This window comes from Dinoponera quadriceps, unplaced genomic scaffold, assembly GCF_001313825.1.
Source record: "Dinoponera quadriceps isolate SergipeBrazil2010 unplaced genomic scaffold, ASM131382v1 scaffold1070, whole genome shotgun sequence".
Classification (NCBI taxonomy): Eukaryota; Metazoa; Arthropoda; class Insecta; order Hymenoptera; family Formicidae; genus Dinoponera; species Dinoponera quadriceps.
In genome coordinates this window covers 1,085,909-1,100,433 of record NW_014555341.1, presented here as the reverse complement: position 1 = coordinate 1,100,433, position 14,525 = coordinate 1,085,909, and the positions used below count along the sequence as shown (strand labels likewise).

The 14,525-nt window shown below is 43.5% G+C and overlaps 1 protein-coding gene across 17 annotated transcripts in view; it reads right to left on the bottom strand.

Moving 5' to 3' along the window:
- Positions 1-4,895: 4,895 nt before the first annotated feature.
- Positions 4,896-14,525, bottom strand: part of LOC106743884 (voltage-dependent L-type calcium channel subunit beta-2) — a 94,192-nt gene continuing 84,562 nt past the window's right edge. For 9 of the 17 annotated variants that reach the window (XM_014618116.1, XM_014618118.1, XM_014618117.1 and 6 more), the window contains 2 exons: positions 14,479-14,517; positions 4,896-10,873 (listed from right to left, as the gene is read on the bottom strand). In XM_014618116.1, the coding sequence (XP_014473602.1) occupies positions 10,686-10,873; positions 14,479-14,517 (227 nt within the window). In that variant the 3' untranslated portion in view covers positions 4,896-10,685. Of the gene's footprint in view, positions 10,874-13,781; positions 13,863-14,478; positions 14,518-14,525 lie in introns of all 17 variants that reach the window. The other 8 variants (XM_014618119.1, XM_014618121.1, XM_014618132.1 and 5 more) reach the window with 5 other exon arrangements.

Below are 14,525 nucleotides of genomic sequence, written 5' to 3'. Positions count from 1 at the left end.
TAACTTCATTCACTGTGAGATAGAATTTTTCGTAGTGCATAGCTGCCCTCTAAAATATTTTTCTGATTGATCGAGGACAGCCTGTGTGGGAAGCAATATAACGACGGTGTCTCATGTGATGATAAAAATTTTATTTACAAATGCGATAAATGTAGGAATTCGGGTACCAGTGACATGTGGGAGAGAATCGACACGATCGACCGATCGATCGTCCACAACAACTGGTTACAACTGGATCCTCCTTATATTCCGCGCACTTTTCTCTCTTACTTTCGCTTTTATCTCTCCGAGACGTCACTGGCGAAGGAGATAATCACTGAGATGTAACAATCATAATCTTTACATTAAATACGATTAAAGTTTAGCTATTTTAAGGGCTATGCGGAATTACAGTAATAGAAATATTTAGTTTCTCGAGAGGGGAGGTTCTTCCTGTTGCAGGATTCTTTTGGGGAGGGAGGAGGGTAGGTGGTGGGACGTGTCGGAGGAGGAGGATGGGGGGGCTGGGAATATACTTTTTTAAGTTTGAAAAGGATAACATCACAGCATTGACATATCAACATCGAAACGATCAGTGCACCGCGTTCCTCGAAAGTCACCGAGCAGTTTCCGACGAGTTTCCGCTCACTCGCATAGCGCGCCGATTCGATATAAGAAACAGGGAGCGAGTGGTTGCTCGCCGTGGCTGCTCGGAGCTTTTTGAGGGGTGCGCTGCAACGGCCGTAGCACTTTTCGTTTGCTATAGAACAATTTACAACATCTCATTAATTAGACGCCTCAATTCCATCTTCGAACAACTGCACGCATTATACGCAAACTGTGTTCTTCTGTAATCGGCCTCTCTCATTCGCTCGTTCGCTCGTTCACGCACGCACGCATATTTCCTCTCTCTCTCTCTCTCTCTCTCTCCTTCCCTCTCTCTCATTCTTTCTCTCTCATTCTCTCTCTCTCTCTGACTTTCTCTCAATCTCTTTCTCTCCCTTCTTCTTCCCCTCAATACATCTTGCATCTGCCTTACAATCATAACAATTAGATAATCGAATAGTAGAAATAGAACTGGCACAATCTAACGCAATAGTTCACAAATATTCTCTTTCTTTCGCTCACTTTCATACCCTCTCTCTCTCTCTCTCTCTCGCTCGCTCGCTCGCTCGCTCTCTTTCTCTCTCTTTTTTTCCGTTATTGGTGCAACAACAGTGAAATAAAGTTCTTTCCTCGAGGAAAACGAATGGATCGCGGATAGGTCACGTGGCGCGTTTAGTCACGTGCTAAATAATCTTTCTGCGTGCTTATCAGTGGGCGACACCGATCGCGCGTTCGCGACAGGAATATAGATAATATACAGAGAAAATCTTTGATCCGACGAACCAGCCACGAAAGGAAATTATCGAGGACGCTCGCGCGTACACGAAGTCTATCATTCGTTCGACGACACGATCCCCACGCATACGACAGGATTGCGTCTGGTCCTCGCACAAGTGCTAGTCGGTCCGAATCGACGATTATTTTCTCGCGATGCGCGCGATGAAAAGTCCGAATTTCGCGAGCACACTTAACGGTATTGACGATGCCGTAATATATCGCGTTAACAATACTTCTAATACAATCTAGATTGACCAAAAAGCAGCACACCGTGTACTTTCGAACAGCCACACAAGATTACAATTTAATAATATACGAATGCAGAACCAGAGCCATATTCTCACCGCTGTGATCGAATAAAACTCACTGACGAAACGTCGTCTTGCTGAATAATTATACAAGAGCAAAGGACGCATTCGCGGGTCGATTCGGGCCGATGTGCATGACGCTGCCGCGCGCACAATCTTACACTGCCGCTCTCCTCTCTTCGTTATACAGTTATACTTTCGAAACCACATACCGCGGCCAGCAATATTATTGCGAAAGCCTTAAGGCTCGATACAGGGACAGGCATTTCGCGATATTTTAAGCACACCGAGGGGATTCACACCGGCCGAATGTGCCTCGCGACATTTTGGGTCGCGGAGGCACTTCAGAGGCCCATGCTCAATCCTCGTTTGGACCTTCCAACCATATTGAGATTGCATTCAGTGAACACGTCGATGGGACGAACGAGGGAAATCGTCGTCGACGACTCAGCGCATTTCTAGCATCGCATGCTGCAAATCGACGAACGAAAATCCACAAAATTTGTTGCCACGTCGATCGAAATGTATCCTATCTTAAGAAATACTGAAAAACCTGCGATCTCATAACCGGGATCTTATTCTACCGCCGTCGTGTGTGAATTGCATTTGAGACTAGAATTATTAATTACAAAGTACCCATTACGCGATTAATCATATAGTTAGCGATCGATCGGATTATCTTCGCGCCGACAAGGGTGGTTATTTGTCGTCTCGAAGAGGCCTCTCGATCGATCGAAGCGATCGTCGTCGACGATTCCGCCACGATAAATTCGCTAAAATCTTACACCTGCGCACGTCGTACAAAATCAAATTAGATCCGCGAGTAGCTTCAAGATTTCCACTCTGCCCACGTGCGAAGCTAAAAGCGGCCTCACAACTCCGTACAACTCCGTCTTACAAATCCACGTGCACACGACTAAATACTCAGTACGTAATCACCGTTATCATTAATCAATCATCGATATATAATCAAATAGCAATTAATTATTAAAATCTCTCTTTCTTCCTCTCTCTCTCTCTCTCTTTCTCTCTCTCTCTCTCTCTCTCCCTCCCTCTCCAACTTCAACAAATAAATATCCGGATGCGCAAAGCTTCGCGAGCGAGCGCATCGATAGTATGCGCGCGCGAGCGATTATAAGCGCCTGACAATCCGAATGGCGGAATTAACTAACTATTAATTAACTAAGCGAATAATTACCATTATACGTGCGAGCCAACGAACCAAATCTCACGCAATTATCAGGTCAGTTCGCGCCCTACACACGCGCAGTTCGTACAAGTGCAACATCGAACGTTCATTCTTGCGCCTCCAACCTTCGCGCTCCCCTTTCACCTAACGTCTCGATACTCGTAGAATCATTTTAGTCTTCAGAAAATTCGTATGTTCCCAATTGGACTTTCAGTGTTTCGCCTCGCCTATGATCATCCTCGACTAGTCAAAGCTTCTTATCTAGCATAACGCCTAGACGACGGGACTCTCTACTCAAATGTACTCTGTATAAAGTCCATGCTCCGATCGAATTTGGAGTCGTCGAATTTCAAAAAAAAATATCGCCAATTGACACACAAATATCGCGCTTTTTCGTTAACACAGCGTAATCGCGTAAAATTTATACGAATTCAGAATGGGTCGCGTATCAATCTCGCCAGAGAAAAGATTTCAAGTTTATTCTGTAATTTCACGCCGTGCCGTGGCGAATTTGTTCAACGATGACAAGCTTTCCAGCAAAAATCCTCCGAAGGTAATCGTGCCTTCTTAATCTGAAAATTCGACGACGCGATTTTTCCCGACAGCGAGGTTTTCAGTCGATCGTGTGGCTACACGCAGAAACTACGAGCGTCGATCTAAGCAAATTGTAAGGTCGAAGGACGGGGATATTTTTCTTTAGGATCGTTTCCATCGAGCTACATACTGAATTCTCGGCGCTACTTGAACGCTACGTAGATCAACGTTATCAACGATACCGAAAGTAACGGATGGATCGTTCTTAAACTCAAGTCCGATATCTTCACCGCAGGTACTAAAGGAACGTTTCCGCACATGTACATGTATATATGACCGTATCTGCATATATCTGTATGTGCGTGTGCGTGCGTGCGTGCGTGCGTGCGTGTTGTGTGTGTGTGTGTGTGTGTGTGTATGTGTGAATGAGTCCTTCAATATACTCACAGATGTGTGAATTTTCATCTGCTTATTCCGAGGAGTTACAAAATATTATAAAAATTTGCATCTCGACAATCAAAGTGTCTACAAGATATATCTTGCATGACTAGGACTATGGCGTACGACTTTACTCAGACGTTCGCTCAGACCTTTGCTTGGCCCACAAACAAGCAGAATCGATCAATCAATCAATCAATCAATCGAGCGATATATTCGATCTCGCAACGAATGATGTTCATACGCGGGAAACTGCATCACCGAATTTCACCGTAATGCAAATTAGCACTATGGTTGTATTTTAAATTATTATAAGTTTTAATAAGTTCAATTATTATAAGTTAATTAAGCAAAATTAACACATTAACGCCACGTCGCTCGCATTTGGGCGATACGTGAGTTCCCGCAGGAGGTCACGTCTCTCCGATTGTGGCTGACGGTTTTATTTACTCAATTAGATATTCAATAGTAATTCTACTAAGATTTAACCGAGTCGAGCATAACTCGTGCGGCTGGCAATGTGTTAGAGTCGCGGCACACAGAAAAACTGGGCCTGATGAAACTCACACGCTCAACTTCAACGTAGCAGTCAAAGTATTAAGTATACTCAACATGTTTTAGATCTAGTTCCCACGAAATATCATGTAACTATTCACGAACTTGTGTAATAGCGAGAACGAAAAAGAAATACACCGGAGAAAGTCACGGAAAGTATAAATCCGATTTTTTTTATTGTAACCAAACCAAGTACCGATCTCTCATTTGTCTCATTCGATGCGAGTCGATGCAAGAAATGAATTCGTCGCACGGAAGCGGACACAGCGTGTGTATCTTTCGTCAAATAGACTCACAGCGATCGTGACGAAACGTCTTTTTACCTAATATGTACAAGTCTGGGCTGCGAGAGGACCTCGTGATCGTTAATCGTCCCGAAACGTGCGCCGTGTCGCTCGTTACGAAAATTTCGCGTCGATCGTACTCAGCGGTGATTTTCAGGCGATCGTTTGCCGAAGAATGGGATATCCGCTGCTCTCGACTTCCTTATTCAAATGCGACGTTAGATATTTATACCTGTGTGTCTCTTCTTTTTTTTTTTTTACAAAATTTCAGCCTAAGACAAAATTTACATCCTCGACACTGACAAGCGATACTGACGCAGTGCTTTACGTCGGCACGAAATTTATGCGAAGCTTCGAGTTGCTTCAGAGGCAGAGATATATTCGTGTATAAATATGTATCTATCTAATTGTAAGATTCAAGTATTAAAAGAGACCAGCATGATCGTAACGTGCGCAAATCAATCGTGTTTCACGACACGCTCCCTCCTAGAGGTGTGTCCTTAATCGGTACCGATTCATCAAGCGCGATCCTGTGAAATTCAACGTCTCGTGTGAACTAACGTTCTTGAACTATCATTTGCAGATACATCTCGATCGAATAACGTAAGAAATAAACTAACTAACCGATTAAATAACATTAAGTAACTTAATTAAACATATTATCAAGTAACGTTTAATCGTTCTAATTAATTAAATAAAGCTGAATGTGACTGAGTTGAGTAAGATCGAAGGAGAAACCAAATTCCCGGAACGCAATTATATTCTTCTCTACTTTGAGTTCTTTTCGAACCGATTTATACAATTATAAAAAAAAAGATTACACATCGCAAGTAGGTACCAATTAAGGATGAACTTTATACCACTATTTAACCATAAAAATCATTTCTTCAAACGCCACACACTTCCTTCCTCTTTCTCTCTTTTCCTTTCTTTGCCAACTATACATATCTATCTAACGTTTAAATAGCGAACAATCAAACAAACGAGTGACCTATATGAGTTCAAACCACAATCCGATAATTTACAATCTTCACGAACGCATCGAGAATCGATCGCAGAAATGTGCAAAAATCTATTCATGCTCTGTGAACTCTGCGACGCTTAGAATAAAACAAGTCTACGCAAGTAATTTTCTAAGACCCGACGATCAAGAGGTCGTGTACTTTCAACCAATTTTCTTCCTCCTCTAAAAGAACGGCTCAATTACTCAGTTACTCGACTCTCGAAGGAACAATGGTTTTACCCGAAAAACGTATGAAAGAAAACGAAACCGAGATTACCCGCGCCTAGTTTATGCTAGTTCTTACAGTGACGTAACATAACATCAGACATCGCTATAGTTTTAAAGGCTTGGAAAAAATCCAATTTTTTTTTCAATTTTTCCGCGATTTTTTCAATTTCCTTCCGTGAATGAATGAAAGAAATTAGGTAAAATCCAGATTTTTCAATTTTTCCACGGATTTTTTTGATCTCTCCGAGCAAAAACTCAAAAATGCAGTTTTTTAAAACCATAGACCAATAAAAAACGCGGCATTTGTACGCAGCCGCCACGTAGGGAAAGTTTTCGATAAATTTCTTCTAAATGATGTGATCCATGCCGATGATTGTGATCTATTTCGAACAACTTGGCCGCGAGAACGTCCTAAGAACTTTTATTTTCGTCAGAATATTACGTTTGTGTTGTCCCCAGCAAAATGCGGGATAATCGTCATCCTAGGCGGGAAATACTTCATTTATGTGCCTGTACAAAACGGGCCGACACACGTTCGATCCTTTTTCTTCTTCTATTTTTTTTCTTTTTCATCATAATCGGTCGGATAGCTCCTACACGTCGGGATCGAGCTATATTCGCGATGAGCATGTCGCGTGTGCTGAGGGTCTCGCGTGACTGTAAATGCCTTTCGTACCTTTCATGATATTTTTAGCATAAAAACAAATCGAAGATCTAATTACAAGTATCTAATTACAAGTAGTTGAGTGTTATAACCCCTGTTATATGCAGCGTGTCAACGCCGCACAGATGAGTAACTTGAAAACGGCACTCGTTAAAGGCTTCTTACAGTATTTACATGATGCCGTGGATGGGAAATGTGAATAAAAATGCGGGTCGTTTGTGTTGCCGATCAATATTTTAAATTTCTGACATTGTCTCGCCTGTGAGTGCTTATAAGAAAATTCAATTTTCTAATTGCAGCAATTAACAGCGCAAATTTAGTTAATAGTGAGCTGTATGTGAGATGAAAAATATATGGTACAAATATAATTTTTCCAATGTTTTGCAGCGACAATTCGGAAATTCTGTTCATAATGGAGAGTTTATCATTACCCACGGACCAAACAGATAATTTTCATTCACATTTCCGTTGAATAGTAATTTTCTTTGAACCTGTCTTATCTCGGTGAAAATTTGCCGAGTGATATCGTAGAACAGTCACTTGCCGTTTGTGTACAATTTATATGTATATATGTATACTATATACACAAAGTGTCTTCTCTTCGGTGTCGTATATGTGAACGTATGTGTATTTATATACACACAAACACACACGTACGTACACATACACTGTTGCATAACTCTAATAAAATGTATAAACATATCTTTGGCGGCGCGACAGATTGTCGACGCGCCCGATCGAAAACTTTTAACGGAGCTTTCAACGGAGCAACTTTCAGCGCACCAACATTTTCCGATCTCGAGCTATCGTCAGCGTGTCTCGTCTCGCAAATGAAAAATTCCCCCAGAAGACCTCGTCTTTACGTTATTTCGTCTAATTTAATTACGTGATCGATGGTAACTATCACTACTTTGATCGTTAAGTCGCTTCAGCTACGTTCGCGCCGTCACGTTTGACGGCGGATTTCAGTTTCTACGATCAAATTCGAGAGGTTGCGGAGCCGCGTCGATCGTGGATCGCTCCTCAGCGGTGATCGTTAAATTACGGCGGCGACGTTTGCTGCCACGATCGACGATCGAATTGAAATCTTAGCGATTAGCTTCGGAGACCCGTTGAAGCTCTTTTTTTCTCTACTTTCGTTTCAATTACGAGCGGAATTAGCTGTTACATCGATCGCGGGTCGCTTCTCCAGACGATCGTTAGTTCGCCCCGGCTGCGATCAATATCGTCATTTTATCGTTTTCTACAATTCGATTCTGGAGTGGAAATCAATCGTTTCTCGTAGATTTCTCCCAATCGCGAGAAGACATTCGGTTCCGCGTCGATCGCCGATCGCTGTCTCACATAAAGATGTGGTTTTGGGGCCTGGGAGGAGTCAGTGCAGGAATTAAGGCCCCAGGGCTCTCTCTCTCTCTTCACTTTCTTTCGAGTGCACTTTCTATCTTGGTCTCTTCGTTCCACGCGATTATCTCGCGCGTCTACTAGTGTCGTCGAGCTGGTTCCGCAAATGGGGTTTGTCCTGCGTGTACTGCGATGACAAGGACACTGGAAGATCGTTTCGACTCGACCAAAGCTCCTGTCAGGAAGATCGTTTAATAAACGATCGTTACGTTATACTCGAATCCTTAATTAACACGTGTGTTTTCGCGATGATTTCACTCGATATACTTAGAAAACTCGCGCGTGAACGTTGGAAGAAGTCCATCCTCATCGCAATGATTTTGGGATTTGGCAAGTAATACGTATCTAGAAGTAGAATCCACCGGAGACACGAGAGTCTGTGTATGTGTCGAGATGTATACATGAAGATTACCGATTTAACAATTAATTAACCGATCGCAATTGATAACCAGAGTGAAATCCCAATCGTCAATTCAACATGAAGGGGGCGTCTCGTCGCGTGCGTTGAAGTCGTCCCGATCATTTCTCGCGTTACGGATTTCCTTCGCAGTCGTGCCCGAGACCTGTGCGAGAAGATTCGAGAGCGAGTACGGTATCCTCGCGTGAAAAAAGTGTGCAGGGTCCTCGGTTGAGTGTGCGAACGACTTTGAGTAGCGCGCTCGACGAAGGAGCACTGGATAGAGCCGGGGTGCCTATCTTTTCAAGGGATTATTCAACAACGTTGTTCTTCCTCGGCGCGAAGTGGACGTGAGAGAGATCTCACGAGGATGCGATACAGAGATATATCATCATCATCTCGTCAGGGGTTAACAATCACACGGTGTCAGCATTATAACGCGCGGTCGACACTGCTAACGGCGATCGTTATGATGAATGCTTCGACGTGGTCGACATAATACAGCCAGAGTTCTTAAATGTAGCTTACGTCACATCGGTGTACACTTCCATGATATTTTGTGCGAGTGGATTATTCGGCGGTGTGTGATCAACCAGTAGTATAAGTCCGCAATCGCGGATAACATCGTCAGGATGGCAGGCGACATTGATCAGGGTTCGTTCGAGAGACGAAGCGAGACGCGGCGTAAAGACGTGAAAATATGTTTCCGCAGGTACAGGTGACGTGTGCGATTGGTGATGCGCTGACGGAACTCGTCCGGATACGCGCGGGAATAACGACGACCTTGCTTGTGTATTTGTACGCGTAGTTCGACAATGAGCGGCTTTCGGTTATCGAAGTGAGTGTTAACCCTGGTAGCCGTACGTGCACGCTGTCGATGAACGTCAGCATATCAGAAGAGGGAAGGAAAGCTTTCAGTTTGTTTCATCGTCGTTTTTTAACAGTGGAACAGCCTTCGCTGATTCATTATTAACACGCCGAGGGCGATGCCGTTCATATTAAGCGTGAGCTTCCGTAGAAGCTTCGTTATCCGTTTGCTAAAGTGACGCTCTCATTTATCTAATTAGAAATGATTTATCGAAGTCTCAAAGCCAATGAAGTGTAACACGTGCGGTTGGCAACGTGTTGGACACAGAAAAACGGTGTGAGCAGTAAGTCCGGATTTACGATAGAGGTAGTAGGCGTTTAATCTTTTGCTCTGAGCGATCAAACGTAAGTTCTGACAAAAGGCGCTCTCTGCGCTGCCAAACTCGCAATAACGTAACAAGTTTTAGGAATCGCGACTTTTGGTAGAGCTGGAAACGCTTTTCGCTAGAAATTGCATTACGATTTACTACTTAGAGCAAAAAGCTGCAAGCTTATACTACGCCATTGAAGATCCAGCCAAGATCTAAGCAGCGAACGAATTGATTAATAATCACATTCGTAGATAATCGAGAATAATAAGGGAAGTGTCACGTTAAAATTCTCGGTTGTGACAGATCAGGTCGATCACCGCTTAAACCCGATCTTAAGAGATGTGATTCTGTCTTGGATCGCGCGAGACGGCCGCAGAATTTAGGCCTGTTGAGGCTCTCGCATTGGGATCCAGCGTGACAGTCGACGAAGCGCCAGCCACATACAATGAAATCGACAGTGGGCGTTATTGAACCACCCGGCGATGTAAAAGAACATTAGTGAACAGCAAACATTGTAGCGGTGTTGCAGGCGCAGGAGCTCCCGGAAGATAAGAACGCACGCTCCGAGCGTGGCGGAAAATACTGCGACGGTTACAGAGCCGCGACTGAATTAGCTACGATCGGGCGATGAGGTGTCGTGTGTTACACAGTCGCGGTTACAAGCAGCGCGAATGAAGGTGAAAGCGTAGAACGCGTGGAACATAATAATGCGGGATTAGCGTGCACGTTGCGGGCGACCGGCGGTTTACAACAGACAGCGAGGTTCCCCAGTCGGACGAGAGTACGCGGAGATAGGTTGTCGACGGTGTTTCTTTCTTTTCGAGGTCATCGAGGTGCGTTCGGATAGAGAATCGATATGATACACGGTGTGTTTCTAGGCTCGCTCGGTCAAGAGCGCGCGGAAATGGCGTGGCATTCAGCCGAGGTTTCTGGATTTCTGCTTTTCTCTCTCTCTCTCTTGGTTACTTTTTTAGCGAGTAGCGCGACAGGAAACAGCCCCACTAACAGAGCGCAGCGATCTTATCGCGAGGTAGCGTTGCGCACTTCCTACATTCGGCAGCGTTACCGGGAGGTGAGCTCACTAAAGGGCGGTGGTGCGCAGGTGGGGACAGCGCTGTAGCGACAGGCCCCGGGGCCCCAGCTCCTAAATAGCGTTAAGAGCACGCGAGTCCTGCTGCTGACGACGCCTCGAGGCACTGCCGTAGTCGACGCCGTACTCTTCCTCGGTGCCGTAATCGTGCTCCCCGCGATCGCCCCGATCGCGATCCATTCGCTCCAGCCGCGATCTTCTCGTCCCGCCGCTGACGTGTCCACCGCTGTACGAGCCGGATCCTGTGTGTCAGGTAGAGAAACGTTAGATCGCGATGCACGGCTGACGACATCCGAGTGTTTTGCACAAGCGACATCGGCAGTATTTCCGCACGTTTATCGACAAGACTCGTGAAATTAAGCAACTCGTTGTTGAAACTGTACTTCGAAGAGTTTTTCAAAATCATGGATATTTTTTACGGTTTATTCAGATATTATTGCAAAGAGAATATTAATATCAAATACAATAGCGTGTACCGCGAGATACAGTACTATATTGAGGAGACGCACGTTTATTCCGACGACTTACGTATTCTGAATTATATCAGCTTTCGCGTTCTGAATTCTTTTTTCTTCTTGCCGAATAAAATGGAATTCACATAGTTTCGGGTAATAGTCAACTGACAAGTACAAATCTCGCTACAAGGAAGCTATTTACACATTCACGTCATTCAAACTCTATCCTATGGGGAAAAAGAACGCCAGCCGGGTCACGAGTGGTTAATCGTTGTGAGCAACAGGGATGAATCAAATTGTCCAACTTCCAGCCAACTTCCAGCCAACTCATTTCAACATCTCACGCTATTCAATCCATGCAAGCTCTAAGCGAGAGAAAAAAATTAAACAGAAAAGGGAGATATGTCGCAAAGACTCCGACGTTCGAGCTACCGTTGCGCAGGTGCGCAGAAATCGAGAAGTAGAAGAGTGTATTTGTGTGTGTTCGACACTTTGATGCAACCTCGGTACATGAATCTCGCGAGATGATAGATCATGTCGAGGATGAGGAGACCCTCCATAACTTCTGTCCTCTCGACTCACGCGGCCACGTCGTTAATCTCTACCGTTAAGCTATTCTATAGTCCTACTCTATGTGAGAGGGGTTGGTGAAGGGCTTGGTTGGTGAAATGTACCAAATTAAACGGGGAGGTAAACGAAGACAACGACTAGACTCCCGATCGCGACACGTTAGAAACTTCAACATTACTTCGCACAACCAAAGGATAATGAAACAAGAGAGGCATAGATTACGATACGTCAAAGCTAGACTCTGACGTCAACGAGGTGAAACTGAATCCAATCAAGTTTCATTAACACAGCATAAAAATCTAGAAACTTTCATTTCCAAAAGTAATATCTCATCTAGAAAGAAAAATGCACGAGAAATGATGATAGATTTTATTAAATTAATCTCAGGAGGAAACGTTGGATAATTAGCAACACAACTTTAAAGCGTGTCCGGACCGGAAGTTCAGTCGAAATATAATTTCGTCGGGATAGAGGTGTTGTTGTCTCGTGGGCGAGAATAAAAATAAATAAATAAAATTGGGCAACACAGTGGCATAATTGAGTCGATGCAGCAGCAATCCGATTAATGATTTTTATGATTCTTGCGATATCTATTTAAATAGATTTAACGAATGCAAGTAACTATTCGTAAATAAAGTAATAACCGTTGTAATACACATAAATTTAAACCGTAAATTAACGTGTGAATTAATGAATGCCTTTTAAAACTCGGTTTTCGACCTGGTCTTAAAAGCATGTGACATAATCGACTGTAAAAGAATATTAAAAGTGACTGCGAAAAATATCGAATCTTAATTCCCACATTCCCGCAGTTCCAAGGTTCGAGGGTGAAACTTTTAAGCAGAGCACAGATACGCGGAGAATAAAATCGTCATGTTATTTACATCAAAGTCTTATATTCTACGTGAAAGCGCCCTCGTGCGCACGACTGCTATCTGCATGACGGAATCCGTGGTTACTCCACTGCATGAAGGAGGATAAAGTAACAGGGGTACATAAATCATGTTCTCTGCTCGAGAGAGAGACGGAATCGGGTCGGTTCCGTGTTTCCGGGCCCATGCACCAAACCCATCTGTACTTACTACGCGCCCTCACAAAGGTATCCCTATTACACGGTCCCTAATTCTCTCAACCGCATCCACCCGGAATTAATATTCACGGGCCGGATGAAGCGTACAATTCGGCCGGTCTACGCTGTAAAATCGCATCCGCGATGAAGGAGGAAGTAGAAGCGGCCGCACAACGACAGGTATGTCCCGTTCTCGGGCCTTCTTAACTCGATTGTTTCGTCTTGGTCTCGTCACCGCGACCATAGTCGTACTGGCCCTCTTTTCGGATGACTCCCGTGGCAGCCACCGCCTCCACTTTTACACGTAAACAAAGAGAACATCGGAGTCAGAGCTCGTTGTTGACGACAACAGGGGCCGATGATATCTGCTCTTTGCGGCACCCCCGCGAGTAAAATGCCTTTCGCGAATTCTTTCGCAAGACGAGACGGAAATCGCAACGTGACTTAGAGAACATAAAAAACTCGCGATAATTACGAGTACTTGCAAAGGGGGCGAATTAAGAGTGTGAAATCGAACGGAATTCATCATTGGCTCTCTGCCTCGCGTGAACGCGTAACAGCTTTAGCGTTAGTTTGGCGTAGCTTGAAAGCGTGCGTGGATCTTGACAAATTTTTGTCTCGAGGGTTCACGATTTTTGTAAAATTCGAAATTGAATTGATGCTTAATATTCGAAAGAATCAGTATATTCTAATTTTTGCAGAAAAGCATCTTTAGACGAATATTTAGTCGAATATATTAAATTCCACGCTTGCGAATTTTCAAATCTTGAGAAATTGAGAAAAGTATGATTTCTTCAATAATTAAGGTGTCATTATACTTGAGGATTCGCTTGTTCAACACTTTAGTTGAAATTTATAAACAAGAAATACTTGTGACTGTGCTAATAGACAGCGCAGCGTGCACGAAGTAAGTTGCGATTAAATACGAGAAACATGTTTAATGATTATTTAACATATATCAAATACGAAGGGAGATCTTTTCGTGGCTGCACGAAAAGAATCGGGGGGAGAGCGATTGCACAAATAAAAACGAAACGTAGAATTATCCGCACTAACAGGGGAGAATAAACGCGCCTCGGTCTCACTGCACTGGATACATGTTCGTTTCGACCCCTACGTTTGATCCGTACATTGCCGCTGAAAAGAAATACAACGTCAGGATAAAATGATATCGATTCGATGACGGACGGACGGACACATGTTAATTGTAAAAGCAGCTTTAGTCGTCAGTGTCGTCTTGAGTGAGTAAATGATATGTAAAATGTAAGATTCGAAGACCGCTCAGTAATATCGACAGATCCTGCGAAACGTATAATAATGCATAATTCTACGTCAATTAAAGATTACAAATAACATCGAAAAGCATGACAAAGTTACGCTTCATAAAGTGAAGTGTTAAAAAAATGAAAAAAAACAACATTAAATATAATAGATATAAAGTAAATAAATAAGGAAGATTTCAAAGAGATAATAGATTCTAGAGTATGTAACACATGGAAAATAATTTATATAATATCAATATAGAGATCGTAATAGAGCTGCCATAGACCTCAAGATGCAATAGCTAATTCAGAATGCAGATGCATGTTATTAGGGCGAGTCTTCGAGGATATATATAGGTTTCTACTTCAAAAGTGGATGCGTGCAACGTCAACGTGCAACCATCTCTAGTGATGTACTTCGCTGGATGAAGGTAAAGACAAAGAGTACGGAGTGTATACAGAGATGTGCTCGAAGGAAAAGGTTGGGTTACCTCTTGGCTCGTGACCGTAGTAACTCTCGTGATGGGCACCTGAGAGA